The sequence below is a fragment of the Cupressus sempervirens genome, chromosome 2 (assembly GCF_028749045.1).
Source record: "Cupressus sempervirens isolate cs-2001-9-10 chromosome 2, ASM2874904v1, whole genome shotgun sequence".
NCBI lineage: Eukaryota > Viridiplantae > Streptophyta > Pinopsida > Cupressales > Cupressaceae > Cupressus > Cupressus sempervirens.
Genome location: NC_143119.1, coordinates 321,039,195 through 321,066,834, shown reverse-complemented (window position 1 = coordinate 321,066,834; position 27,640 = coordinate 321,039,195). Strand labels below are relative to the sequence as shown.

The 27,640-nt window shown below is 37.3% G+C and overlaps 1 protein-coding gene across 4 annotated transcripts in view; it reads right to left on the bottom strand.

Moving 5' to 3' along the window:
• Positions 1-21,333: 21,333 nt before the first annotated feature.
• The window catches only part of LOC149572405 (uncharacterized), a 130,179-nt gene continuing 123,872 nt past the window's right edge, over positions 21,334-27,640 (bottom strand). The window contains exons 6-10 of one of the 4 annotated variants that reach the window (XM_089813582.1): positions 22,684-22,754; positions 22,212-22,293; positions 21,984-22,076; positions 21,801-21,891; positions 21,334-21,582 (exon numbers count right to left, since the gene is read on the bottom strand). In XM_089813582.1, the coding sequence (XP_089669708.1) occupies positions 21,835-21,891; positions 21,984-22,076; positions 22,212-22,293; positions 22,684-22,754 (303 nt within the window). In that variant the 3' untranslated portion in view covers positions 21,334-21,582; positions 21,801-21,834. Of the gene's footprint in view, positions 21,583-21,800; positions 21,895-21,983; positions 22,077-22,211; positions 22,294-22,683; positions 22,755-27,640 lie in introns of all 4 variants that reach the window. The other 3 variants (XR_016359916.1, XR_016359917.1, XM_089813583.1) reach the window with 3 other exon arrangements.

The following is a 27,640-nucleotide window of genomic DNA, read 5'->3' as shown; positions in this document are numbered from 1 at the left end:
TTATTCGTAGATCATCTCACTACAATATTGTGGCTAATACCCTATATCATTGAGGCTATCATGATACTTTCTCTAATTTTTTAGACCAAAATGACACCACAATGGCCCTAGAAGAGGTACATGTTAGACTCTATGGTGCTCACATGAGTGATATTGTCCTAGCTAGACAAATACTTAGGGTGGGTTACTATTGAACATGATGCTTGTGAATTTGTCAAAAATGTCTTCCTTGTCAGTAGCATGCAAATTTGACATGAGCTCTAGCTCAAGATCTCCAACCTATTGCACCACCATGGTCATTTGCATGTTGGGGGTTTCACATTATTAGTGTTACTGCACCCTTATCTTCAAAATGCCACAAATAGATCATCATTGCTACATATTATTTCACCAAGTGGGTTGAGGCAGTCCCATTTGTCATTTCCATAGGAGTTCATGTATCTAAATTCATCCTCTATCATATTATATGTTGCTTCAGTATCCCTGCTACCATTTTCACAAACCACATAGTTAACTTTGAAAACCTCAATATGGAAGAGTTATGCACCTCCCTCCATATTCATCACGATTTCTCCAACCCATACTTTCCACAAGGTAATGTTCAAGCTTAGGAAACTAACAAAACCCTCCTCAAAATTCTCAAGAAATTCATTAGTGACTTTAGCTGTGATTGGCATCTCCAAATCAACCCAACCTTATGGGCTTACCACAACTCATTTTGTACATCCACAAGCACAACTCCATACTCCCTAGTCTATGGTGTCAAAGCAATCTTGCGTATTGAGGTTGAACTCCCATCTTTGGGCATATCTTTACAAGGAAAAATATCAGAAGAAGACTATAGAGTCGTGAGACTTACACAACTAGATCTACTAGATGAAAGAAGGCAACATGCCTATGACCACCTCATGGTCTATCAAAATCAACTCAAGTGCAACTTCAAAAAAATGGTCCACCCACTACAATTTCAAGTAGGTGACATGGTCCTCAAAAGAAAACATGAAAGTCCAAGAAGGTTGCGAAAAAAAGGACAAGTTTGAGCCCACATTGCTTGGTCCATATGTTGTCACAACATCATTTGGCTCGGGAGCATATTAGCTATCAAGCCTTAAAGGTGAAACATTGAATAATCCTGCCAACATCATTCACCTCAATTATCCTACTCAAACTTGAGAAAAGCACAAAAATAGTAAAGAAAAGTGTCTAATGGTGAAAACTTGGTAATACAAGCACCTTGGATAGGTACCTTGGTGAAAACCCAAAAAAAGATGCCATGTGTACTTGGCCTTCCCATTATCTATCAACCAACCACCCCCACATCCCTCCACATCTCTCATTGCATCCAATCATCATCTCCCCATTTTCCCAAGGTGTTCCAGCATCACATCACAATACTTTCAATATCATTATCCCAATCCTCTTGGAAATCTAAATCACCACACTATATTATACCATCCCCATCTCCCATGGTAACATATCCCTTGTATTGTATCTATGTATCCTCATGTAGTTGTACCATATCTATGTATCATATCCATGTAACATACCACCCCCTGTCTTATCATCAAAAGTACTATATCTAATTCTCCTATCTCCTCATCCTAAGCTTTTTCCATTGTAAATAATACCACCAACCTATCATGCTAAATTTTCTATCGCACTAAACTTGTATACAGTGATCCTTGTATATACCTTGGTCAATTAGTTGTAAATTTGTTATTGTCCATTGATGGAGACACAACCCAACAACAGAATGGACACAATAGAAAAGGGAAATTATATTAACTGAGAAGATAAGCTAGTACAAACAGTGCAGAGAAAATAAACTTCAAAATATGCCCTACGGGCTTAAAATAGCATAAATCTGGAGAATATTTCTCCTTTTAGCACCTCCTCTCAAGCTCCAATCCAAACTGCCTTTTACAATGCCAGAAATCTCCTTAAATAGACCCCGGAGGGTTAAGGACTAGGAGTACATTCTAGAAAGTGCTAGTAGGCATCCACTGACAAAACAGAAGGTTTCAGAAGCTGCGTTAGAAGTCGGTGCAAATCTAGAAGAATCCAGAAACAGTAGCCAAACTTTCGGGAGGCATAACTTTTGAACTGTAGCTCCGATTGACAAACCGTTTACATTTTCGGAAAGCTCTCGAAGCACTCTATTGCCCTATGGAAAAGCTTCGCTTGTCCCCCATTTTTTAACCCTTTTTGAGCTCATTTAATGCCCCAAACCTGACTTTGAAGCATTCTTAGGAGGTCTCCAAAACTCGAAAAACTGCAATAACTTTCAAAATGTGGGGCCTATTGACCTGATTCTTTTTCTGGAATGCTCTAAATCATGATTACATTCATCTGGCCAATTCAAACCTTCTAGTTTACCGAAATGATGGCCCAAATACATGCTCCTATTTTTTTGGAATTTTCAAACGCACTGATAGTTGAACTATGAGAGTTGGAACCTTTATTTGAGCCAAATGGGTATCCAAAAATGTAAAGACATAAAACAGAAACTAAGTCTAAGTACATTTTTTTGGGTGACACAGGATTGCCCTTATACCTCTGGATGCTCCTGCATCAGACACCCAGGGTAGATTGAAAAGTGACCCTGTCACTTTATGGAGGGTAGAGGAAATCCCAAATGGGAAACCTTAGCTACTGAAATCCAAGTTGAGTCCTCAATCGGCCGTCCTTTCCATTTGACCAAATACTTTTCATACGGCCTGTTTTTGGTACTCCTACCCACACGCTGATCTAGAATGTCTTCTATCTCCTCCTTATTAGAAGCAGGAATTAGACATGGCTCTAAAACCAGCTCCTCATCTGCACCATCATCATGATACTCTGTTAAATCTATAATGTTGAAAATGGGAGAAATGTGAATACCATCTGGCAGCTCCACCTCATATGCATTTCCTGAGTTATGTTTCTTCAAAACTTTGCATGGGCCAAATTTCTTCATTTTCAGCTTGTTGTAAGTACCAACTGGAAATCTTTCTTTTCGTAAGTGCACCATGACTAGATCCCCTACTTGGAATTCCTTATGTCTTCTCCTTTGATCAGCCCTAGCTTTATACTCTTGATTCATCTTGATAATGTGTTCTTGAACCTCCTCATGTAGACGCTTGATGTGTTCAGCAAATTCCTCAGCTTCAGCACTTGTCCTCTCCCCTTGTTCTATCTTCCTTAATTCTGGTGCAGTCCTTGGGCTATTCCCATATACAATTTGAAATGGTGATTTTCCAGTACTCCTATTTACAGAGCTATTATAAGCAAACTCTGCCTGTGGTAGAATCAAATCCCATCCCTTGGGCTTATCTCCAACTAAAAATCTCAGCAAATTGCCTAGACTTCTATTTACCACTTCTGTTTGGCCATCAGTCTGTGGGTAATGCCTGGAACTGAATTTCAAGTCTATTCTCAACTTCTTCCACAATGTCCTCCAAAAATACCCCACAAATTTAGTATCTCTGTTAGAAACTATACTCCTTGGAAGACCATGTAGTCTTACCACCTCTTTGAAAAATAAGTCTGCAATATGGACAGCATCATGAGTTTTGTGGCATGGAATGAAATGTGCCATTTTGGAGAACCTATCAACCACCACGAATACTGAGTCATTACCCCTTTGTGTCCTTGGCAATCCAAGAACAAAATCCATACTTATGTCCTCCCATGGCCTTGATGGAACAAGCAATGGCTGATATAGGCCAGTATTTTGACTAAACCCCTTGGCAACTTGACAAACCTGGCAACTCTGTACAAACTTCTTCAAATCCTGTGTAATTTGAGGCCAAAAATAATGTTCTCTAAGAATGGCAATGGTCTTATCCCGACCAAAATGTCCTGCCATCCCTCCACTGTGTTTCTCCTTAATCAGATTTTCCCTCATGGAACTCCTTGGAATGCACAATTGACAACCTTTGAACAACATGCCATCCTGAATCAAATAGTCTAACCACATGGTTCTATCTACAGCAACAGGTTCTTTGCAAGCTTTCCATGCTTCAGCAAAATCAGGCTCCTCGGGGTACAAATTCTTGAGTTCATCAAACCCAACTACTTCAACCTGCATTGTTGTAAGCAACAACTGTCTCCTACTTAGTGCATCTGCAACCCTGTTAGATTTTCCACTTCTATGCTTCAACACAAATGTATAACTCTGCAAGAATTCTACCCACTTCATATGCCTCTGATTCAATTTACCTTGGCTATTTAGGTACTGTAATGCCTGATGATCAGTATACAAAACAAATTCCTTTGGCAATAAATAATGCCTCCATTTCTTTAAGGCCTGAACTATTGCATAGAACTCTTGATCATAAACAGAATACTTCTTCTTTGCATCATTCAATTTTTCACTAAAATATGCAATAGGCTTACCTTCTTGGCTTAATACAGCCCCAATAGCGCTACCACTAGCATCACAATCCACCTGGAATACTTTTCTAAAATTTGGAAGTGCCAACACAGGCTGTTCAGTCAGCTTCTTCTTCAGCAATTCAAAACTTCTCACAGCTGCTGCAGTCCATTTGAACTCTTTTCTATCCCCTCTTATTGTATCAGTTAGGGGTGCACATATGCCACTGAAATTCTTAATAAACTTCCTGTAAAAACTAACCAGACCATGAAATGATCTTACCTCAATAGCAGACCTTGGAGTAGGCCATTCCAAGATGGCTTTTACCTTCTCTGGATCCATTTTGAGACCTTCAGGTGATATAACAAACCCCAAATAGACTAACTCCCTTTTTGCAAAGACACACTTCTTTAGATTAATTAACAGTTTCTCTTCCCTTAGCCTTTCAAGGACACTATGAATATCCAGTAAATGTTCTTCCAAAGTCTTGCTGAAAATTAAAATATCATCCAAATAGACAATAACAAATTTTCCCAAGAACTTCTTAAGTACCTCATTCATGAGCCGCATGAAGGTGCTTGGGGCGTTCGTCAATCCAAAGGGCATGACTAACCACTCATAAAGACCCTCCTTGGTCTTGAAGGCTATTTTCCACTCATCTCCTTCTTGAATCCGTATCTGATGATAGCCACTCTTCAGATCTATCTTTGTGTAGTACAAAGCTCCACTCAAGCAGTCCATAAGATCATCCATCCTTGGTAAAAGAAACCGGTACTTGATGGTTATCCTATTTATAGCTTGAGAATCTGTACACATCCTCCACTCTCCATCCTTCTTTGGTGCAAGTACTGCAAGTACTGCACATGGACTCAGGCTCTCTCGAATCAAGCCCTTCCTCAACAACTCTTGAACCTGTCTATTTAGCTCCTCTATTTCAGTAGGAGTCATCCTGTGAACAGCCTTGTTAGGCAAACTAGCTCCTGGAATCAGATCTATCTGATGACTGATTTGCCTTACTGGTGGCAATCCATTTGGAACATTATCAGAGATAATATCTCCAAATTCTCCTAGTAAATCTGAAACTTCAAATGGTATTTCACTACTACCTTCTTTATCTTTCCTAGGAATCAAAGCATAGCACATACGCTGATGTTTCATGCCATCTAAAAAATTCCTTCCATCAACAAGACAAATCCTAGCACTGCTACATACCTTTTCACCTTCCTTTTTCATGGGCTTCAATTTGTGGCGAACTCCATCCTTTGTCAGAGAGTATGTGTTTGCATGTCCATCATGTATTGCATGTCTATCAAACTGCCATGGTCTACCCAACAATAGATGGCAAACATCCATCGAAATAACATCACAAAGAACTTCATCATGGTAACTTCCAATTTTGAATTTTACTAAACATTGTTCACTTACCAGGACCTTATGATCATCTTTTATCCAAGAAATCTAATAGGGCTGGGGATGTTTCTCCCTCTTGAGCTTCAGCTTAGAGACCATCTCTTCTGATACCAAGTTATCAGTGCTACCACCATCAATGATCACATCACAACATTTATCCTCACACTTGCATCTGGTACGGAACAAACTCCTCCGTTGTCCTGGTTCATTCTCACCACTTAGTAGGTCTCTTTCATTTACCAAGGTCTCTCCTCTTTCTGCATCCTCTAAATGTGATGATTCTGCATCCTCATCCACATGAGCAACCCTAGCTTGGCCCTCAGCTCTCCTATCTGTCCTTCCTTGTCGTTGAGGGCATTCAAAGGCACGATGACCTTCTTCATTGCAATGGAAATAGGTACCACGGAAGCCTCCTCTTCCTTGTCCACGTCCTCTACCTCTTCCTCTTTGATTTCCAAAGTCTTGATCACGGGAGCGGTTGAAACCCTCATTCCTCTGGTTCCTGCTAGTACCCTTATCTTCATTTTTCTTTTGAGTTTCATTGCGGCCTCCAGATGATCTACCGCTTCCCCTTCCTCCTTGACCGCGCCCTCTTTGTCTTCCTTCAAACCTTTTACTCAGCTTCTCTTCAACTCGTAGGGCAAACTAGTATGCTTCTTCAACGCTGGTCATTCTTACCAGACTTAATTCCTCCTGGATGGTAGGTCACAACCCACTGATATAACGAGCAACCTTCTCCTTATTTGCTTCTGCATGCCCCGCTCTAATCAGGAGTCGGTAAAACTCCTCTGTATATTCTTGGACCGATCTTCCTGCTTGCTTTAACCCATGCATCTTCTTAAACAGATCAAGCTCGTAGTCCACAGGAATGAACTGCTTCTTCAATTTGTCCACCATGCGATCCCATCTGGTGATCTTCTCCTTTCCTCTTCTAAGTCTTTCCAGTTGAATCTCTTGCCACCAGATTTTGGCATGGCCTTTCAGTTTGGCCTTTGCAAACTTAACCCTATCTGCGTCCCTTATATCCTCATACTCAAAGTATTCTTCCAGTTCATTGATCCAATCGATCAACTCATCTGGTTTCAAATTTCCCAAAAATATACCCACTTCAATTGTAGGTCTTTTCCCAAACTTAGTAATGGCCCTAAAAAGCCTTTCCTCTACAGGATTCAGAACTTCCCCGTCAACTTCCATTACTTCCTCTTCATTGTCATCCTCACTATTGTCATCTGCGGCAACATTTGCTCCTCTACGAAGCTCCTCTTGCAATGCTTGTACCTATCTTTGGAGGGCTCTAACCTCCTCAGGATCAATAGCTCTGGTCCTTCTGCCATGCTCTCTTCGTGGAGGCATCTTCTAACTCGAACCCACAACCACACAGTCCTGGTGCAAACTGCCTCACAGTCGGCGCTCTGTCTATAGACTCAGGAAAACCCGCTCTGATACCACTTGATGGAGACACAACCCAACAACAGAATGGACACAATAGAAAAGGGAAATTATATTAACTGAGAAGATAAGCTAGTACAAACAGTGCAGAGAAAATAAACTTCAAAACATGCCCTACGGGCTTACAATAGCATAAACCTGGAGAATATTTCTCCTTTTAGCACCTCCTCTCAAGCTCCAATCCAAACTGCCTTTTACAATGCCAGAAATCTCCTTAAATAGACCCCGGAGGGTTAAGGACTAGGAGTACATTCTAGAAAGTGCTAGTAGGCATCCACCGACAAAATAGAAGGTTCCAGAAGCTGCATTAGAAGTCGGTGCAAATCTAGAAGAATCCAGAAACGGTAGCCAAACTTCCGGGAGGCATAACTTTTGGACCGTAGCTCCGATTGACGAATCGTTTACATTTTCAGAAAGCTCTCGAAGCGCTCTATAGCCCTATGGACCAGCTTCACTCGTCCCCCATTTTTTGACCCTTTTCGAGGTCATTTAATGCCCCAAACCTGACTTTGAAGCATTCTTAGGTCTCCAAAACCCGAAAAACTGCAATAACTTTCAAACCGTGGGACCTATTGACCTGATTCTTTTTCTGGAATGCTCTAAATCATGATTACATTCATTTGGCCAATTCACACCTTCTAGTTTATCGAAATGATGGCCCAAATACATGCTCCTATTTTTTCAGGATTTTCAAACGCACTGATAGTTGAACTATGAGAGTTGGAACCTTTATTTGAGCCAAATGGGTATCCAAAAATGTAAAGATATGAAACAGAAACTAAGTCTAAGTACATTTTTTTGGGTGACACTAGATTGCCCTTATACCTCTGGATGCTCCTGCATCATCCATCCTTCTCTTAGTCCCCTTGAACATATCCCAGTTTCTCTTTCAAGTCAGTTTGTATCTAGTCACAGATGATAGTTCTCTTTAAAAGGTCCTTTTTAAAACCCTCCAGCGAGATTCCTTGTCATCAACGAGTTATCCTAAAAAGGTTATGTTTCGCAGGCTTCTCGATGTTCCAAATACTACCAATAGGTCCTTGTAGGATGTATCATTCCTCATGTTTGATCTTGGTTTGTTATTGTCTAGTCCTACCGATCTCTTTAGCAAAAGGTTGATTCTTTTATGGATTTACTCTTTCTTTTGATTTCTTTATATTTTTTGAGATTTCACATTTAGTTCTTAACAGTATCTTTTCCAAAAAATGTGGTTTCTCTACTCAAAGTCACCATGATCTTCTATATCATGGTGCTCTATGAATGGGGCAATTTGAGTAGCAAGGTCTTGATCAGGTTTTTTATCTCTTCCTTTTTCTTCTTGTGAGTGAGTCGGATATAACCTTTGCATGATCCAAACATATGATCACCTGTGATCACAAGATGCACTTGGGAAATATCATTTTCCTATGAATTACCTAGTGTCGTTTCCACTTTGACCCCTCTGGGATTCAAGCATGACGCTGGAGTAATCCTTGTGTGTTTTTTTTTGAGTTAGTCCTATTTAATACTAGTGACAAGGTCTCAATGTTCCAGGTAACCTTGGCATGTCCCCAGTATTTCTATATCAAACTAAGTGCTCAAAACTACATGGTGGTACTTCTCTACGAAGCACCCCACATTCAAGCTTCACGAAAAATTCCATCACCCCCCACCACCCCCCCCCCATTGCCTTTATTTTATCCCATCTTGTCTTACCAAATCAATCGTACCAATCATACAGATTCTATCTTATCTTACACAGCAGTCCTACCAACTCAATCCTACCAATCCTACAGATCTTATCCTTGAAAAATCCAAAGTTCTTTTTTTTTCATTCTCCTAATTCCACCCAACCACAAGGGTCTAATTCAAACATCCTAGTCCCCTAAAAAATTGTCTTCAAAGTTGTGCAAATGGTTCTGCTCCCCACCACGAGACATTATTATCAATCAGTGATATACTACACATCCATCATGTTTGTCCCCATTACTCCCAAACCCATTTGTTTATCTTGATCACTTCATTACCCTTGCATTTACATTACAACCATTTCCTTATTGTCTTAGTCTCCTTATCATTTCCCTTTCAATATCTTCATGAATTCCTTATCCTTGCACTTTAAATTCATTTTCATTTTCTTCTTAGGTTCATTTTTAGTTGTCCTTTGCATTTTCATTATCTTCATAGGTTATCATTTGTATTTTCATTATCTTCTTAGGTTCATTTTAGTTGTCCTTTGCATTTTCATTATCTTTTTAGGTTCATTTTAGTTGTCCTTTTCATCTTCATTATCTTCTTAGGTACACTTTAGTTATCATTTCTATTTTCATTGTCTTCTTAGGTTCATTTGATTGTCCTTTTGAATTTTCATTATCTTCTTAGGTTCATTTTAGTTATCGTTTGCATTTTTATTATCTTCTTAGGTTCATTTAGTTGTCTTTTTGCATTTTCATTATCTTCTTAGGTTCATTTAGTTGTCCTTTGCATTTTCATTACATTCTTAGATCTCTTTCAATTATCATTTGCATTTCACATACATGCCCCTTTTATCATTACATCTTTCACATCATAATCATTAGTTGCATCTCAAAAATGTGTGCATTGTTAAAAAAAAACAAAAATCATTACATCCATATACATATAAACATTGCACATAACACACACATCCTGCCTAATACACCCCTCCACTCTGCATCCATCCTGCATCCACATATTAGTACCATGATAGACATTATAAAAATCATATATCAAACATCACATCCTACATCACATACGTCAGTACACATCATAAAAAAGCATATAAAAGCATCACATCCTGCATCACACACGTCAATTTGCATCATATATATACAATGCATCTCATCACAAAGCCAACACATATGTACACACCTCATATCCCACCCCAAATCAAACTGCATCTATATATATATATATATATATATATATATATATATATATATATATATATATATATATATATATATATATATATATATATATATATATATATATATATATATATATATATATATATATATATATATATATATATATATATATATATATATATATATATATATATCCCAAAGAATTCAACAAATGTCCAACACCCCTCCCCCCTGAAAGAATACAAAAATGTTCATCCAAAGTCCAATCAATGACCATATAGTGCATACATCAATACACTTGGGCTTATGCCCGCATTAAAATATAGTACAAGTGCAAATCCATGTGGCATATCCCACAAATATGGCATATCATTGCTCATATTGTCCCTTGCCAATCAACACGTCACCATGAGTTACATATGGGTCCTCCCCTAGAACATGTGCTAATGTTGTTGGTGGCAACCTCATCTCCACCAAAGCCCTTCTCCTCCGCTCATCCCCTCCTCCATCTGTGTGGTCGTCCACAAACTCTGCCTATGGCTCTGCTCTGAACTATGACTGTGCCCTATCCATTGGGAGCCAAACCACACTCCAATCACTCCCTCGTCATTCCTGGATCCTTATATGCATTTTGGTTGTCCCTAATTGTGTCAAATGCCTGTAGTTCTCTATTTTCTCTGTCGGTGCAGTCACATGGTACTACCCCCTGTAAAAACCAGCCCTCTCTCACAAATCCTCCATCTCTACCCTTAATTATCTCAGCTCCTACATCCCCTCTCTTACTACCATTAGAGCCCTAAGAGTGGCTACCTCCACCAGCAACCCATCTATCTCCATGTGTAACCCATCCACCCTCGCATGTCATCTCTCCCTCTCCCCCTCCAAAGCCTCCAATCTCCCCGTCTATTGCCCACCCTCCACCCACAGGCCATCTAGTTCTATCTGTAACCCATCAAGTTGTCTATGTGTCTAGTTTCTTTCCCTCTATAGTTGATCTCTCTTCTCTCTCAACTAATCCCTCTCCCACTAGGTGTCTCGTAATAGCTAGCTTGTCACATTGTGTGCCTATTGTAGGGAGGCATAGCTCTCTACCAATCCATCATCCCCTCCCCTTAATGAAGAGCCTCCTTGTGTCACTCCTTCCCCCACTAGCACCTATGTCCTCTCTCCTCTCTCTTGCTCTTGTTGTTGTGGCCTCTCCTTTTCCTCTCCCTCCTGCTATCTCCTCCGTTGTGGCGTCTCTCCCTACACCATTGCCTCTGTCCACTGTCTCAAACCCCTTGCCTCATATCTACCTCTCCTCATTGCCCACATTATCTCCCTGCCACCACTGCAGTCTGTGTCACATGTGATTGGCCTACTAGTCATGACCTTTGAAACTAGTCTCTATAGCCTTGGATCTATCCTACATCTTCTAACCCACCAAAAATCCCACCATGCCTAGAATAGTCCCTATTGCCACAATGTTGGTCCAATAACGTAACTAACTCATGTGTCACCCATTGGTACTAGAATGGCTCCCCGACACATCTTGAGGCCATCTGAACTATCGCAACACCTATCAGGTCTATACTGCTTAGCAATGTAATCCCACCTCCCAAAAATGAAGCATGATGAGATGATATACCTCAATTCCTCTACCTCCCTTGGCCATGGACCAAGACCCATGTATGGTTTCCATATCACTACAACAATATCATCCATCTACACCCTCCAGTAGTCCACATCCTCGATATGATGATAAGTTAGAGGATCTACCTAGCTAAATACCATGGACTCATTTTCTTGCCTATCTCATTACCCAACCAATCAAAACCCTGGAATGTGCTCCCATGCCCAAACCAAAAGTAGGGTTAGAAAGTCTATGTTCCTCCCCTAATGACACCCTGCGCTCTGGTAAATGACCTGACGCAAGTCCATGTATAACTCGACCAACATCAGTGATCACCGTGTTGTTGGGACACCCTTGTCCACAATCTGGATGATCATAGGGATCAGTGTCAAAGTCACTCCAATCCCACATGTGTCTAGGGAAATATACCTTGACACCAACCTGCACATATAGAAGTAGATCCACCTCTCCTAACTCACTCAGTCCAGAAGCTCATCCAGTACAAACTGACCCTTCTAGATCCTGTATGAGACTCGAGACTAACCAATCACCTCAGCACCATGTCTCCAGATATCCCCCTTGTTGCTAATACAAGTATGCCCTGCACCAATAACCAAAATATCATGTAGCCATCCTCCAACTTCAATGCCATCTCCCCTATAAGAAGATGGAACGTTGTTGTCTCGCTATGCCATCACTCGCACAATGTTATGACCATTGCTACATAGGTCCGTGTGTGTGGTAGTCTTGCTAGGTATCCAATCTCTTAGGCATCATTCTTCACCCACTCCATTAGACCAAATTTCTCTCCTACTGGTAGTACTGTGGCGCGCCACTCCCGCAACACCAAAGCCTCTAGTGACCAATACATTCGCAGCCAAAAAAAAAAAAAAAAAGCTCATGTCAATTCCATATTCGCAGAACCCCTTTTTCCATTTACCCCCATCCCCTTACCCACCGAGCTACCCTTTATCCCTTTTTACTCATTCTCGCAAGCAAGATTGTGCTCCCACAACGCATCCCTAACCTAACATTCTCACAGTTGTAGACCACAGCAAGAACGCAATCAATTCTTATTCCCCACTAGTCAACCCTCCCATGCATTCCCATGTTGACTCCCCTATCTTGACAACCCTTACCCAGTAGGACTACATTCCCGCTACCAAGAATGCTTCCCTATGAGAAGATCTGATATCTCGTCAAACCTTCATCTCGAGTTCACTTTCCCATGAAAGCTTACTCGCAAACCCTATTTGACCCTCTACCCTTGGGCCTTTTGCGGGATCTGTAATGTCCCCACTATTTGAGTTAGAACGGGACATGTAATAATACTAAAGATCACAATAAATATACTTAGATATTTCATATTTTAACATTTGAATATTGTCCACTAGGTTTCCTTAGATTATATTATGGCATTATAAGGAATGCCCTCCACCAAGTTATACCCAGATCAAATTATGCCATTCATAATGAATGCCCTCCACTAGGTTATACCTGGATCAATTTATGACATTCATAATGAATGCCCTCCACCAGGTTATACCTGGATCAATTTATGACATTCATAATGAATGCCCTCCACCAGGTTATACTCGGATCAATTTATGACATTTGTAATGAATGTCCTCCATCAAGTTATCCTTGGATCATTCTCCACCAAGAATTATACTTGGATCATACTTTGGCATTCAAGACAAATGTCCTTCTCCAAGCTATGCTTGGATTATATCCTCATTTTCAAAATGAATGTCCTCCACCAAGTTTTACTTGGATCATTAGCCTTTATTTCATTATACAATTTACAAGAGAAATAATTATTCTTTTGTATTAATCATTGATCCTATTACACAAAGAAGATTAATTATATTAATGATAATACCTTGGTGGTTATTATGGGGTTGGGTGACCTTCCAAGTCTAGTCGTTCACACTTTATTACCTTTATGTGAGTCCAACGATCTTTATTAGTGTGGGCCAACTTCTTATTTGTGATACATGACATCTTAACTGTGCACTTCCTTGGAATCGATGTTGATTATATACAGTAGAAGAACTTGTCTTACATGTCTCCTGGAAATCATACCTGCTCTTATGGACTTCTTTTCATGCCACATCTACATGCAAGGTGGGTATGTAATGATTGGTGGAGATGTCATGCTCTTCCTTTCTTCCAAAGACCAATGGGATTGAGCCTTACACCTCGTTCGTCTACTATCTAGGTGGATGTCTCTTGATGGTGATGTTTGCACCCTTTGTTTATCTCCTTCTCTATCCTGTCAATGTGGAGGATTTGATCTCCTATTTTAACCTTGTCCTTTCAGCACAATGTACACGAATATTCCCTTTATATGTGAGTTGATTCCTTTTCTTCACAATTTAATACTATTGTTGTAGTTTTGGCCTTTGATGATACTTTGACTGGCTATGTCAGGTATACAATAGATGCCTTTATTAACTCTCTCCTTGACCCTTATTAATATGTTCATTCTATGGTCATGGGTCATGACTTCTCGACATGTGACTCATTAGTTATTACTAAGCATGTTATTATTTTTACAATATGATAATTATATTATTTCAAATATGGATTTTTATCAAAGGTAATCTAATATTATTATTATAAGTATTTATAAGTATTTTAGATTATTAAGTATTGATAATAATTCAATATGATTGACAAAAAACAATATTATTAATTCAATAGTATTAATGGTCAATATATAAATGATAAAAAACAAGATTTGTATGTACATTAGCCATATGACAATTATTTAAATATTATTATATTATGATTGGCATATCCATACTATCATAAATATGATTATTTAAAATATAATACATTCATTTATCCAATATTATCATTTACTAATATTTCCTATTTTATATATTAATTCGATATAATATTTATATTATTATGATGATACAAATGAATGACATTATCATGATGGAAAATAGTTAAATAAATACATGTATTTATATTTAAAAATAATATTGATATTTCCATTAATTATATGCCATTATGGGGTTATGACAGGATCATAGTCCCACAGATCCCTTCAGCATTCCCGTTGGACCCATGGCCACGGGAACACATTTTTCAAACTTCGAGAATGTTATAAAATGAATATAAAAAATCACAAAAGCAAAGTTTTGAGCCTACCGATCGGTCTGGTATCCATTGCGCCCTTTGATCGTCCTTGTGCAGCCATCGTGTCCTCTCACCCAAAGTTCAAAAATCACAATATGTTGGTAATAATATGATAGTAGTTAGTCCTTCCTGGCCCTTCTAGAGCCTCTTATAGGCCTCATGTGGCACCAACCTTCTTCATCCCTTGCCCCCTAATGATCCCCTTTCCCCCTAACCATGTTGTTTTTGCAATTTGATCACAATTTTAACCCTCCTTTAGCCTATTTGCGTCTTCTTGCTCGCCTTGGCTTGTTGTGCCTTTTCAAGAAGTTGTTGCTCCCCGTCTTCAATCCCTACCACCTCCTTGAAGAGGAGTTACATAGTTCAATCTCTCCTTCTTTCTTGTCGAGACTGGGGAAACATTGTTGCTTTAAACATCTTCGTGTCGTTTATGTTCAAACTTCTTTAAAATAATGTTGTATCAACACTATGTCAAAGAGGGGCAAATTGTAGACACCTAAATTTGATTATATCAATAATGTAATCTTATTTAATTATCTTCTAAAATATTATTGATTAAGTATTTAATATTTAATTAATTAATCAGCATCCCCTAATTAATTTATTTATTCAATTAACTATAGTTCACTTGATAAAATTAAATGACAAATTAAAAGTCTTATGATCAATTAAATCCCTATTCTCCTATTAAATTAAATAATTGCACCATGCCCATTTAATTTAATTAAACATCCCCTTTTATTAAATAAATCATTTAATAAATTAAATCCCCAACCTCTAACTATCCCTAGATCCCTATCATTGGCTAAATCCAAGCCATTCACCCACGCTAACCTCTCTTAGCCAACTAATTAACCCACTTGATTAATGCTAGCCCACTTGCATACTTCTAGCATGTCACTTGCATCCTAATCCCCTCCTAAGCTAAGCCTTATCCTTTCCCTAAACATAAGCACAACTTTAAGCAAGGCTTAAGAATTCCTAAGCCAAAACAAGTCAAACTCTCCCATCTCATCTCCCTTACATTCCTATCCAAAGCCATTAAAACCTCTTTTAAACCTCTTACATTCCTCTTCCACACTTCTCCCTCATAACTCCCTTTGACCATCCATTTTGACCCTCCTCTCTCATCTAATCCCCTTGTGACACTTGTCACAAGACTATGGATTTGAGAAAGCACAATCTGTGTGCTTCCCTCTCCTTCCATCCTAGCCCTTCCTCATTAAACCTCCATCTTTGCATCTTAGACATCCATCTCACTACCCCTTGCCCTATACATTGGACCCTTCCCCTCTCATAATCCATATGCCTTCATATACAAACTTAGAATGTTATTTTGAGAGCTCACAAAATACCAAAATACCATTATAATGGCAAAATTAATAGGGTACTCTACAAAAAGAAAGACCTACAAATGTCTAACCAAGATAACCAACAAGATAGTAGAAAGTGCTAATGTGAGAATTGACAAATACTCGGAGAAGAATAATGAGTCAAGCAAGAAGGAACATAAAGACTATCAAGGATTTGTATATATACAACTAGTGGAGCTGAACATTGCAACAAAACCATTGAAAAGACAAGTCAATGAACAAGAACCAATTCAAGTAGTCAAAGAAACTCTTAGAACTGAACCGGTATTGACAAGGAATGTAAATTTGACTCGTTCCCCTAATCAAATTATTGATGGTAAAGATGTTGGTGTCGTAACAAGAATGGTAAGAGAAGGTACATGTTTGCTATCTTAATTTGAACCAAAAACAGAGAAAGGGCATTAAAAGATGAAGACTAAGTGAAAGCTATGGAAGAAGAGTTGGAACAAATTGAAAAGAACAAGACCTAGACATTGGTACCCAGACCAATGGACAAGAATGTGATTGGTACCAAGTTAATTTTTAGAAACAAGATGAATGAGATTGGTGAAGTAGTAAAGAATAAGGAAAGATTGGTATGCAAAGGATGTGCACAAGAGGGAGACCTGGAATATGGAGAAACATTTGCAGTCATGGCCAGACTTGAAGGAGTAAGGGTATTGCTTGCATATGCTACTTATGAAGGATTCAAGATATAGAAAATGGATGTTAATTCAACATTTCTTAATGGGGTCTTGGAAGAAGAAGTTTATATTGAACAACCTAGAGGATTTGCTAACTCGGAAGGTAAGAACATGGTGTGTAAATTACATTAAGCTTTCTAGGCATTGAAGCAAGCACCAAGGTCATGGTATGAAAGACTGCATTCATATTTCATCAAGATTAGCTTCATCAAGACAAGTGATAATAGTAATGTGTATCTGGAGATTGAGAAAGATGTTAGGTTACTGATTACATAAATATTTATTCATGATATCATTTTTGGAGAAAATTATCAGTTGAGTATTGCATTACCAGATGAGATGAAAAAGGAATTTAAGATGTGTATGATTGGAGAGATCAAGTTTTTTATTGGATTACATGTATCCGAACTTAAAGATAGTAACTACATAACTCAGACTAAGTACATGACAGATCTTAAAGACTTTTGGGTTATAGGACTCAAAACTACTTAGTACCTCTATAGTAACACGTTGCAAACTATCAAAGAAAAATTATTCTAAAGTGGTGGATGACACATTATACACACCCATGATTGGTAAGCTAAAGTATCTTGTACAGAAAAGAAGAGATAAGCATAGGTAGTTGGATTAGTGGCTAGATTCTCTTCTGATTCTAATGAATCACAATTCATTGGGATAAAGAGAATCTTTAGTTGTCTCAAGGGGACTAAAGATTATGGTCTTCGGAATGGTCATAAAGGTGATTTCACTTTGAATGTATTTATTGATGTTGATTGTTGAGTAACGTTGACGATCCAAAGAGCACAAGTGGTGGTGCATTATTTCTCAGTGATAGGCTTGTGTCCTTGACAAGCAAGAAGCAAAATTGTGTACATCAATCAACAATTAAACTTGAGTACATTGCTACTGCAATTAATTGTACACAGGTAGTCTAGATAAGCATATTTGAGAAGAAACTCAAGGGAAGGTAACTGGATCAGTGGTTATCTAATGTGACAATAGAAGTGTCATTAACATTTGAATAACTCGGTGATGTGCTCCAAGACCAAGCACAAAGCTATTAAATGTCATTTTCTTAGAAAGCAAGTTCAAGAAAAGGAAGTTAGGTTGGAACATGTGCCAAATAAAGAGCAAGTAGCAAACATATTCACTAAGTCATGTCCTAAGGATACAACTAAGTGTCTAAAAAGTAGGTTAGGGGTCATACTCCTACCTAAATAGAACTAGATGATATGGTTGCATCAATTCAAATGTATTAATTGAGTACATTTGTGTTTGAATTGATGTGTTAAGGCTACACCTTAGGGGGAGTTGTAGTAATATGTTATGGTTAGTCATGTGCAACATAGAAGATATCATGTATTTGTGGTACCTTTGACATTGTTGTCAAAGGGGAAGAATGGGTCAATAAAGGGAGGTGTTGGTATGATGAAGTATAGATGAGAGAATTTCAATGAAAGAGGGAGTAACTGCATAAGTGGTGAAAGACAAAAGTGGAAATGTTTTGTGGTTCCTAGTACTAATTTATGTTGAGTACTTTTGTACACAAAGTATTACCAATGTCAAAGGGGAAGAATGGGTTGATAAAGGGAGGTGTTGTGTATGATGAAGTATAGATGAGAGAATTTCAATGAAAGAGGGAGTAACTACATAAGTGGTGAAAGACAGAAGTGGAAATGTTTTGTGGTTCCTAGTACTAATTTATGTTGAGTATGTTTGTACACAAAGTATCACCTTGACATGAAGGAAAAATAAGTCTAGAGATTGTTGCCATCAATGCCAAATGGGGAGATTGTTAGCGTAATTGATATTTTGATGGCAGTTGATGTTTAATGTTGTCATGATCCATAATTGATTGCAAGATGATAAGTTAGTGTTATCATTTATGTCTATTGACCTAGTGTTCCTAGTACGTTACTAAGCATAAACATGATGAATAAGGTGTAGCAATGAGTTTCAATAGTAGTAGTCCGTAGGAATTGGAGATGACTATTAAGGTCTATGGTATTAGCCATTGTTGCTTAAGTGATTTTACAAGAAAGTTATGATCCGATGAATGTTGAAAGTGCAACTACTAGAACAGTTAGTGACAAGCAATAAGTGATTTGATTGGTTTGTCAAATCTACGATGAGTGAACATGGGAGAAAGCAAACAACACTATTTAGATGATATGGTTATGACTACAACTCATTAGTGAGACCATTGTGAAAGATAGGGGATCGGTGAGCAAAGATAAACTTGTTAAACAAGTTGAAATGGTTTGTGTTCTTGACTGACAATTTATAAATTGATGATCGATGATCCATGTTGAGGTTGCGATGGATTCAATTGAGTCACTCATGATCTTGTGATGTGCCTTCATGACTTGAGATGATGATTTGCATCACATTGTTCGATGACAGCATATGAAGAACATTCTAGAGGAGGTATTTGTTTGGTCAAAATGTGTTTGACCTCTTGGCACAAAATTCTATGTAAATCATTATACTTGTTGGTGCACTCTTGAAACATGTTTTCATACTTTGAAATGTCTTTTGGCGTGTCATATCTAAGTAGGATGTTTGAAATTTATATCTATTTCAAATTTAGGGTTTGATTAAGGGGATGGACTTGAAAGTTCAATATATTGGTTAAAGCTAAACAATTTTTGTTGTTGATTGTGGTTGGACAACTATAGTTGAAGAGTGCAAGTTGTGATCAAGCCATAATAGAGTTTTGTATGTTGTTGAGAGATTTTGAACTTAAGTGGATCTAATCAAGCAAGGTAGTGCTATTTCTTTTGTTGTTTTCTAACCGTTAAGAGCAACAAAATCCCTTAACCAAGTGGATCCTTACAAGTCCTATATTGTAAATCCTTTCAACACAGTGACACTTTAATTAGTGTTCTAAGTCCTTGAACAAGGCTACTCCTAACAAGGCTAAGCTCCTCACAAGGCATTCTTCAAAAGAGTGCACAATTTGTGGGCACTAATCCCCATTGTGGTTTTCACCCAAATTGGGTTTCCATGATATTTGTGTCTAATTTGCAAATGTGTTTGTGTTTCAAGTTTTCATTTGTCACTATTAAGTTGTTTTTGTGATAAGGAGTTGAAGGTTGAAAATTTATTTAATCGATAGACAACTAATGCACCCCCCTATCAATAATTTGATCTATTGGGACAAACACATTTTTCTTATTTTCTTTTTATCATTGGCAGTTGACCCTTGCTTTCCACTTGCCTTTTCACATTTATTTCTTTGTACTAATTTTTTTGAATTTTCCTCTCCTAATCCTTTTTTTTATTGATAAACAAGTGATATGTTGTTGATGACAACCAATTGTTAATGTTTGCATTTCCAAATTCTAATTTTTCAATTTTAAAGTTCTCAAGGATGTTACACTCGTTGAGTCAGTAGTTAATGCTTGGTTGGGAGTTTACAATTAGAGAACATCCTCCACGTTTGCTGCTCTCCTATTCCTTTTGTTTTCTTTTATTTTTTATGTTATTTTGTCCTTTGGCTTTTCCTTGTCCTTGTCCATTTATTTTCGAAATTGGAGATCATAAATTGAATTTTCTCATTTTTTAAAACCACCATTTTCTAGTTCCATTGTCGCTATGTTGCTAAATTCATCCTTTCCTTTTTACTATTATTTGTGTGAATGTCAACAAAGAGACATAATTAGAGGAGAAAGGAAAAGCAATGAAATGTCGTTGAAGGTACACATGTGAACAAAGACCAACATATCAAATTAGAGATATACAGCAATGAAAAACCATTAAAGGAATGTTAGGTATTTTGATTTGAATATTTTGTTCGTGCATTTTGTTTCAATAGCCTCATTGGTTGTGATTGAGATTTTGCTAGCACAACTTTTATGGCTTGCATGGTTAGTTTAATCATGTACTTTTAATTTCCTTATTTTCCTGATGCACAATGCCCTTAAAAAGAGCTCAAAAAACTAATATCCAGTCCATGGCATGAATAGATATGATTGCAATCTAATGAAGAAAAAAATTGCCTTTGCCCGAACACATGTATCACACAAATCATTATAAAAGAATAGGTAGTCCCAGAGTCTAATGATCTTAAACTATTGCTAACATCATGTAAACTAATTTTCCTCAGTCTTGCATCACTCGAGTTCACCAAAAACCACAATCAAGTGTCATTCAAAGATTTGGTACAAATCAATTTCAATGTTGGGGCTGAAATTATCCCATTAACTTGAATTTGTGCTTATAACACAAGCAAAATCTCTTCAAAATTACAAAACAATTATGTCAAATCCATTCCAATAGTCGTCTGCATTCCCTGATTTTGGTTTATTTTTACTCGAATTATGATGTCCTATGGCATTGCAATGTATTCAAATTGTTTCAAATGTGTAGGGTCCCTACTTTCAACTTTTAATTCATAAAAAGAAATTGGGGCACTAGAATTCACTACCAAGACTCAAATGAACTGTTACATTTTATTTGAAGTTAGGAAAATAAATTCAATCTCCTCCTATAGTGCATATTTACAAATCAATTACTGTTCTATACTAGTTCAAGCGATAATATTGCATCAAGCCTTTGATAAATATATTTTACATATTTCTTTTCACAGATCTCCAGATCTTGTCAATTCTCTCTACATAAACAACAAATTAAAGACTACTATAATACATTATATCCTCTGTTTCTTTTAGGGCTCCTGCTCCTACAGAAAAGATCCAGTCACAGATGTTGAAAAGGGAAATACGGTGTAAAAAAAATATACTGTCCACGATAATACCAATTCATCAGCCAAAATATTGCTGAATTTCAGCCTGCAAAGAAGGACCTTTCAACAACCAGAAAGTCCCAAGGAACATTGCAAGGTTAAAGAACAAGAGTCTTCAGAACACAACACAAACACAGAGAAATAGAGAGCCATACCTCAACATGCAAGACGTTATTAGAATGCACTAGACTATAGTGTTTTCATGCTCTTAGATACTCGTTGAAGAGCTCCATTGTATTCTTTCAACTGCAGGGAACCATAAAGGGAAAAATGTAAATTGGCAAGGAAGCCTATAAGGTATGTCCTATAAATGCAAAAAAAAGAAAATGAGTATGTGCCTTGGAAACTGCACTATTAGCATTGAGCAGATCATTTCCTGACTTTCGCAATACTTCTAAATTTTCTTCATCTTTTTTATTTTGTTCCTGCACCTGAAGCACCCCAATTACTCAATTTAAGTGAACAAATAATTTGTTTGGAGGAAAATAAAGCAGTAAAATCTAATGAACTGGCAATTCCATAAAAAGAAATACAGAAAACTCATTACTACTCTTAAAACTAATTACCTTCTCCAACATATTTCTCAAGTAATGTATCTCGCTGAGTTTTCTCTTGGCAATCTCATGTTTCACATCATCAACCGAAGTGCTGTATTCCACCACAACAAATAATTTATCAACTCTCATGTTGTAAAAGGATACATGTGCCTTGCTATCTAATAACTTTATGTTGAAGGTATTAAACCTTTTATGTCAGATTTGAAAAACCAATAGAGAACCTTTATCGAATGAATCCCTTTTGACTAGAATTATGGGAATAAGTTAAACCCAGATGAAGCAATATGTATCCATAAAATTAAAATCTGATTCTCTACTTATATATGCTTCCCATACCTCTTGCTGATCATCATTAATCATCCCTTTGTAAACTATATATTTAATATGCATGGAAAAAGAGATGCATCGGGCATAATTCCCAAAGCAATCACAAGAACAAAGATATTCTTGAAAGGAGAATGAGAAAGCAAGATAGACATACTTATCTTCACATAGAACATCAAACTTTTTGTTTTCAATCAACTGCTCAATAGTTCCTAGTGCAGCCATTACCTACGTGTTAACAAGAAAAACTGATGAGAAATCAATGACAGTTTCTAGCAAACTGTATGTTTTAAGAAGTAAAGAAATACATAAATGTTTGTTAAATTTCAAAGTTCTGCATGAGCGATACAGTCTGTACATTCAAAGTTCAAACAACATCATTAAATCGCACACCATAGTCACCATACACTTAGATGTACATCTCAATAATTGCATGATTCTAGTCTTCCATACTACAACCTAAATACAGTGAGATTAGCAAAATACATTATTTCATCCCCAGAAAATAACTAATGATATAGGTAGACCTTCCAAAACACAGTAACTGGTGCTATGCAGTTATAGCAATCACAAGATCAAGAAAGTAGAGGTACATTGGTGTGTCAGAGACTATAAAATTATTGACTGGAAAAAGAGCCTGAAACCTAAATAAAACACTAACTAGACTAACAAGATAAAAGTGACAAGTGAACAAACACTCAGCAACAAAAAGGTCACTGTTATTAATTAATATGGAGAAAACAGCATTATATTTTTTTAGATGATGTTAGAAATCAGAATTTTTTCTTTGTCAAAACAAAATATTTCTTTCACCTGCTTTTCCATTTCACTTTCATTATCTTGTATTTACCAGGGCCAGCTGGATGAGGTTCAAGAAGTGGAATTAAGACCGATTGATGGAATGATGCAGAAAGAGGATGTCATCATGTTGGTGTATTTTCTATTCTTATTTTTAGTTCATTTACATTATTATACACCTAGGACAGGATAAGCTAACTTAGGTCATACTTGCATCATGTGACTTGTACTTCCCCGATTTAGTGGAGATGTCCACACATGACTACATGTTTATGCCACCTTGATTGTACATTCACATCGTTTGGTGCTGCATCCTACTCACCTCTTGTTCTATTTGAGCATCCCTTGTACTCTCATTGTATTGTATCATTTACTGGTTATTCTATCATTGATCTTCTGAGTTCTCTGTGTTTTCCTTTGAGCTTTCTTGATCTTGGGTAGCTTACTCCATAGCCAAACCTTACACGTCACTTCAAGTATCAAATCAAAAAATGTTTCCTTCCCTCAATTATGGAGTCTTAGTTTTTAACAAGAGCCTGATGAAAAAGGTTTACAAACACCTACAGTTTGTCAAAAGCCTAACTTCTTAATTTTGTGGAGGACGTCTATCAGTGATCAGCTGATTCAATATGCTAAAGTAGAAAGATCCATCATGCATACAAGCTGGAGAGATCAGTTGTCACTGAGTATTGGTGGAAAATGGTTATTACAAAGACTAGACTGTTTGAGAATGAGATTACTCGTGCAGAAAAGAAATATCCACAGGGTGGGCAACCTTTCTTTATCAGTAACAAGGATGGGATGAAAACTTTTTAATGGAGGATCTTTTGGACCATACCCACAACCTGATAATTGTTTCTAATAAACATCTACGGGTGGCTGTGCAAAGCTGTACAACCAAAAAAAAGTCTACTATGCATGATTTATTTGGAAAAGGATCACAGGACATATGAGATTCTGCTGAACTACAAAATGACATTCAATACCTCTTCCATTATGCATTTCAATGACGGCAATATCAATCCAAATACGTATCAATGACCCAAAACTTACCCCAAGGGAGATGTCAATGGATACCTTGTTGGAAAGAAAATTCTGAAAGATTCCCAATTCCAATGACCGTAGAACTTACCGTTTCTTTCAAAATCTGAATCTATGACTAGCGTGTGTTACCACTGAATGATCTTAGCTGAATTCTGATTTCTTTTTTCTTTTCCTTGTTTTTTCAGTTTTTTGGGGTTTTTCGGAAATAAAATAATTGCATAACAAATAGGAAATAAATAGCACTTAAGAAATGTAAACATATGCTGCAAATGTTATCATGACTGAATTCTGAAATAGTACATACCCGAGTACATACCCGAGCCAACCGGCAACCTGATATATTAACTTCAAAGAGATCACTGCCAATATACAATACTGTATTAAACAGGGATCAACACCAGCTATAGGGAGATGCTTTGAGAATGATTCAACCCTAAAGAAATTGTTGCAATGTACCATCCAATGCCAAAGGGAAACTATTGCGTCTAGTGGTGAAGAAAAGACCACCTCCATCCCCCACATGAGCTGCTGCAATGAAATGCCTGTTGCCAAAAGCTAGCCGCCCAGCTGCAAGTGCCCTACTCCACTAAAATGATAATGCCAAGGTAAATTGACCACTTCTTCTCTCAATGTGAATGCAATGAAATACAACTCCAATCACTAAGACCTGTTGAGGTTTGCATCCCAACAGTCCAGACTTGATGGTTTCATCCCAAGCCACAAAATCGCCCTTCCAAAGCAATTTCATAATTCATAAGTTTCAAAATGCCAAAAGATGATCAACAATTAGATCTTCATCTCTTTATAACTCCTACCAAGTGCAAATCGAACCCTAAATGAAATTCACACCTTGCACTTTTAAATAGAATATAATAAAATAACATTTTCCCAAATAAAGGCATCCATGCTATCGGAAAAACATTACTTTATTAAAATTTCGCAGCTCAAGGCACCAAAAAGTCTCCAAATAGTGAAAATTGTGTATAATAATTCGAGACCTTTCCAACGAGCTATAACACATAGGCATACCTGACAAAATGAAGCAAATATCCCCTTATTACTCTGAAATGGCTATATAAATAGCCTTATTTTAATTTATTTAATCACTAACTTAGGAAATATTCAAATATATTAAAATATTTCCCATATAGCCTATAATGGCCCAAAATAACCAACCAAACATGAATCTGACCCTGTTACCTGTCCGTGAGTGACGCTGGATAAAATGAGTCAACTAGCAGCCCCTTCCCTAAAACCTAGGGATGCTCCTAGGAAATAGGAAACTCATCCTATCATCCTGAAACTAAACTAAAACTAGGAACTAGTCTCGAGAAACCTCATATCTGGAAATTGCCACATCCTCCTAAACTATAGGGAAACCTCCTAAAATCAAGGAAATGCACCAAACTAGCCCAAAACTGTCTAAAATGCCATGTCTGGCCAACAAAACCCCTGTGTGAGGCTTTGTCCAACACTGCTAGCCTACGAGACTCCCATGATGGGCTAACTGCCATGACTCTGATAGTCAAGCTAAGGAGGGGACATGACAAATTCAAACACAATTGTATCCAGAAATATGTTCTTGAAATATGATAATTGCATTAGGCAAAATCAGTTAGAGATTCAAGATTTGTGGAAAATTTATTTAAGGCATTATAAGGATGATAGATATTGCTTGTCATATGTTCAATTAGAACATTAACATCCAAGTTTCATACCAGAGCTGATATTGAAGCTCATCTTGAATCATGTAACCTAAACCATGAGCACAATTTAGCACACGGGGTATCCACGTCATCACATAACTAAGAACGCACTCAACATTTGTACTACTAAATTCTACTAGGTCTCCTTTTGGAGAGAAGGATGCGAAAAAAGAGAAAACTAGATGAACCTCCAAAATCCTAGGAACAATATTTCCAAGTGAAAATAATGTTGGAACGGTTGATGGAGGATCAATGATGCATCTCTATGGAACATAGACTATAACCATTTCAATAACATAGACAGATATTTCTCTTAGACCAATAAAAACTTCAGTGGCATTCCTGACATATATCTAGCAATCATCCCACCCACTCTGAGCAATTATTCAACCAACAACTCAGTAGTTTTGAAACATCGTTACATTATTACCATCTAAAGAATGCAGCAAACCCAGCCATATAAAACAGAAAACAAAGCAAGCCCAAGCTAGCTTTGATAAGAGGCAAACTGTATGAGAGATATTTTAAGAAACACAATGGGAGAGAACAGCAAGATTGAGTGGATGGATCCTACACATGGCATCTGCTTGTCTCAAAGGAATGTTGTTTACAATTATAGAAACAAGATTAAGTGGATTATGTTGCATCAAATTATATAAAAGATTTTTAGTATCCAGGGAAGCACAGTTGGCATTGAGAGTTGTAGTGTCTAAGTTCTACCAAATTATATTATAGTCACCAGTGTTATGTTAAAATTCTCTTCCTTTGAAGAGGACTCTCCCATCCTTTGATGCAATATAAAAGCAAAATGATTTACTCAAAACCTACAAGAAAGATGATAATTTATTTGACATAGTTGCAAAATGTTGGAATGTTTTCCATCATCTCGCTCTTAGACAGCTTCAAATATTTGATAATCAGGAATGTATCCCTTGTACTAGTACCCTCGTCCATGTCCTTGGATGTAAAATCCCTAATAGAATATTTGCTTCAAAACCCTTAATGGAAACTCAAACAATTTAAACAAATAACTTCATGCAATGACTTTCAAATTTTTCCAGCAAAAATTCAATAGACAACCAAATAAAGAAGTCCCAAAAAATATTATTGCATTAAATCTCCAGCAGAAAATACATATATTTCATTGAAGTTCTTAAATAAAATAAGCCAAAAATGCAATCGTAGATACAAAAACTGTAGTTAGATTGGATCAAAGGAAAAGATGAACCTGAAATACTATATGAAACACGTGTGCGATGTCTCAAACCCACAATGGGGTTTCGTCCACTACCCAAGCTTGAGGGTTTCCATCCTCTCACCTACTGAAAGCTGAAGCTTTCAAGAATGACTCTCCAAGAGAGAAAGGTGAAATCCAAATCATTAACCAAGTATGCTGAAAATGAGTTCCTTCCGTTTTTAAGCACAAACTGGGTGAACTTTTGCATTCTCCTTTCTGTTTCTTTATTTCCTTTTTAAAATAACACTTTTCCCCCACTTAAGGAAGTAAAGTGCCCATAGGTAATAAAGTGAAATTAACAATATGAACTCTAGTTATAAAGTCACTTT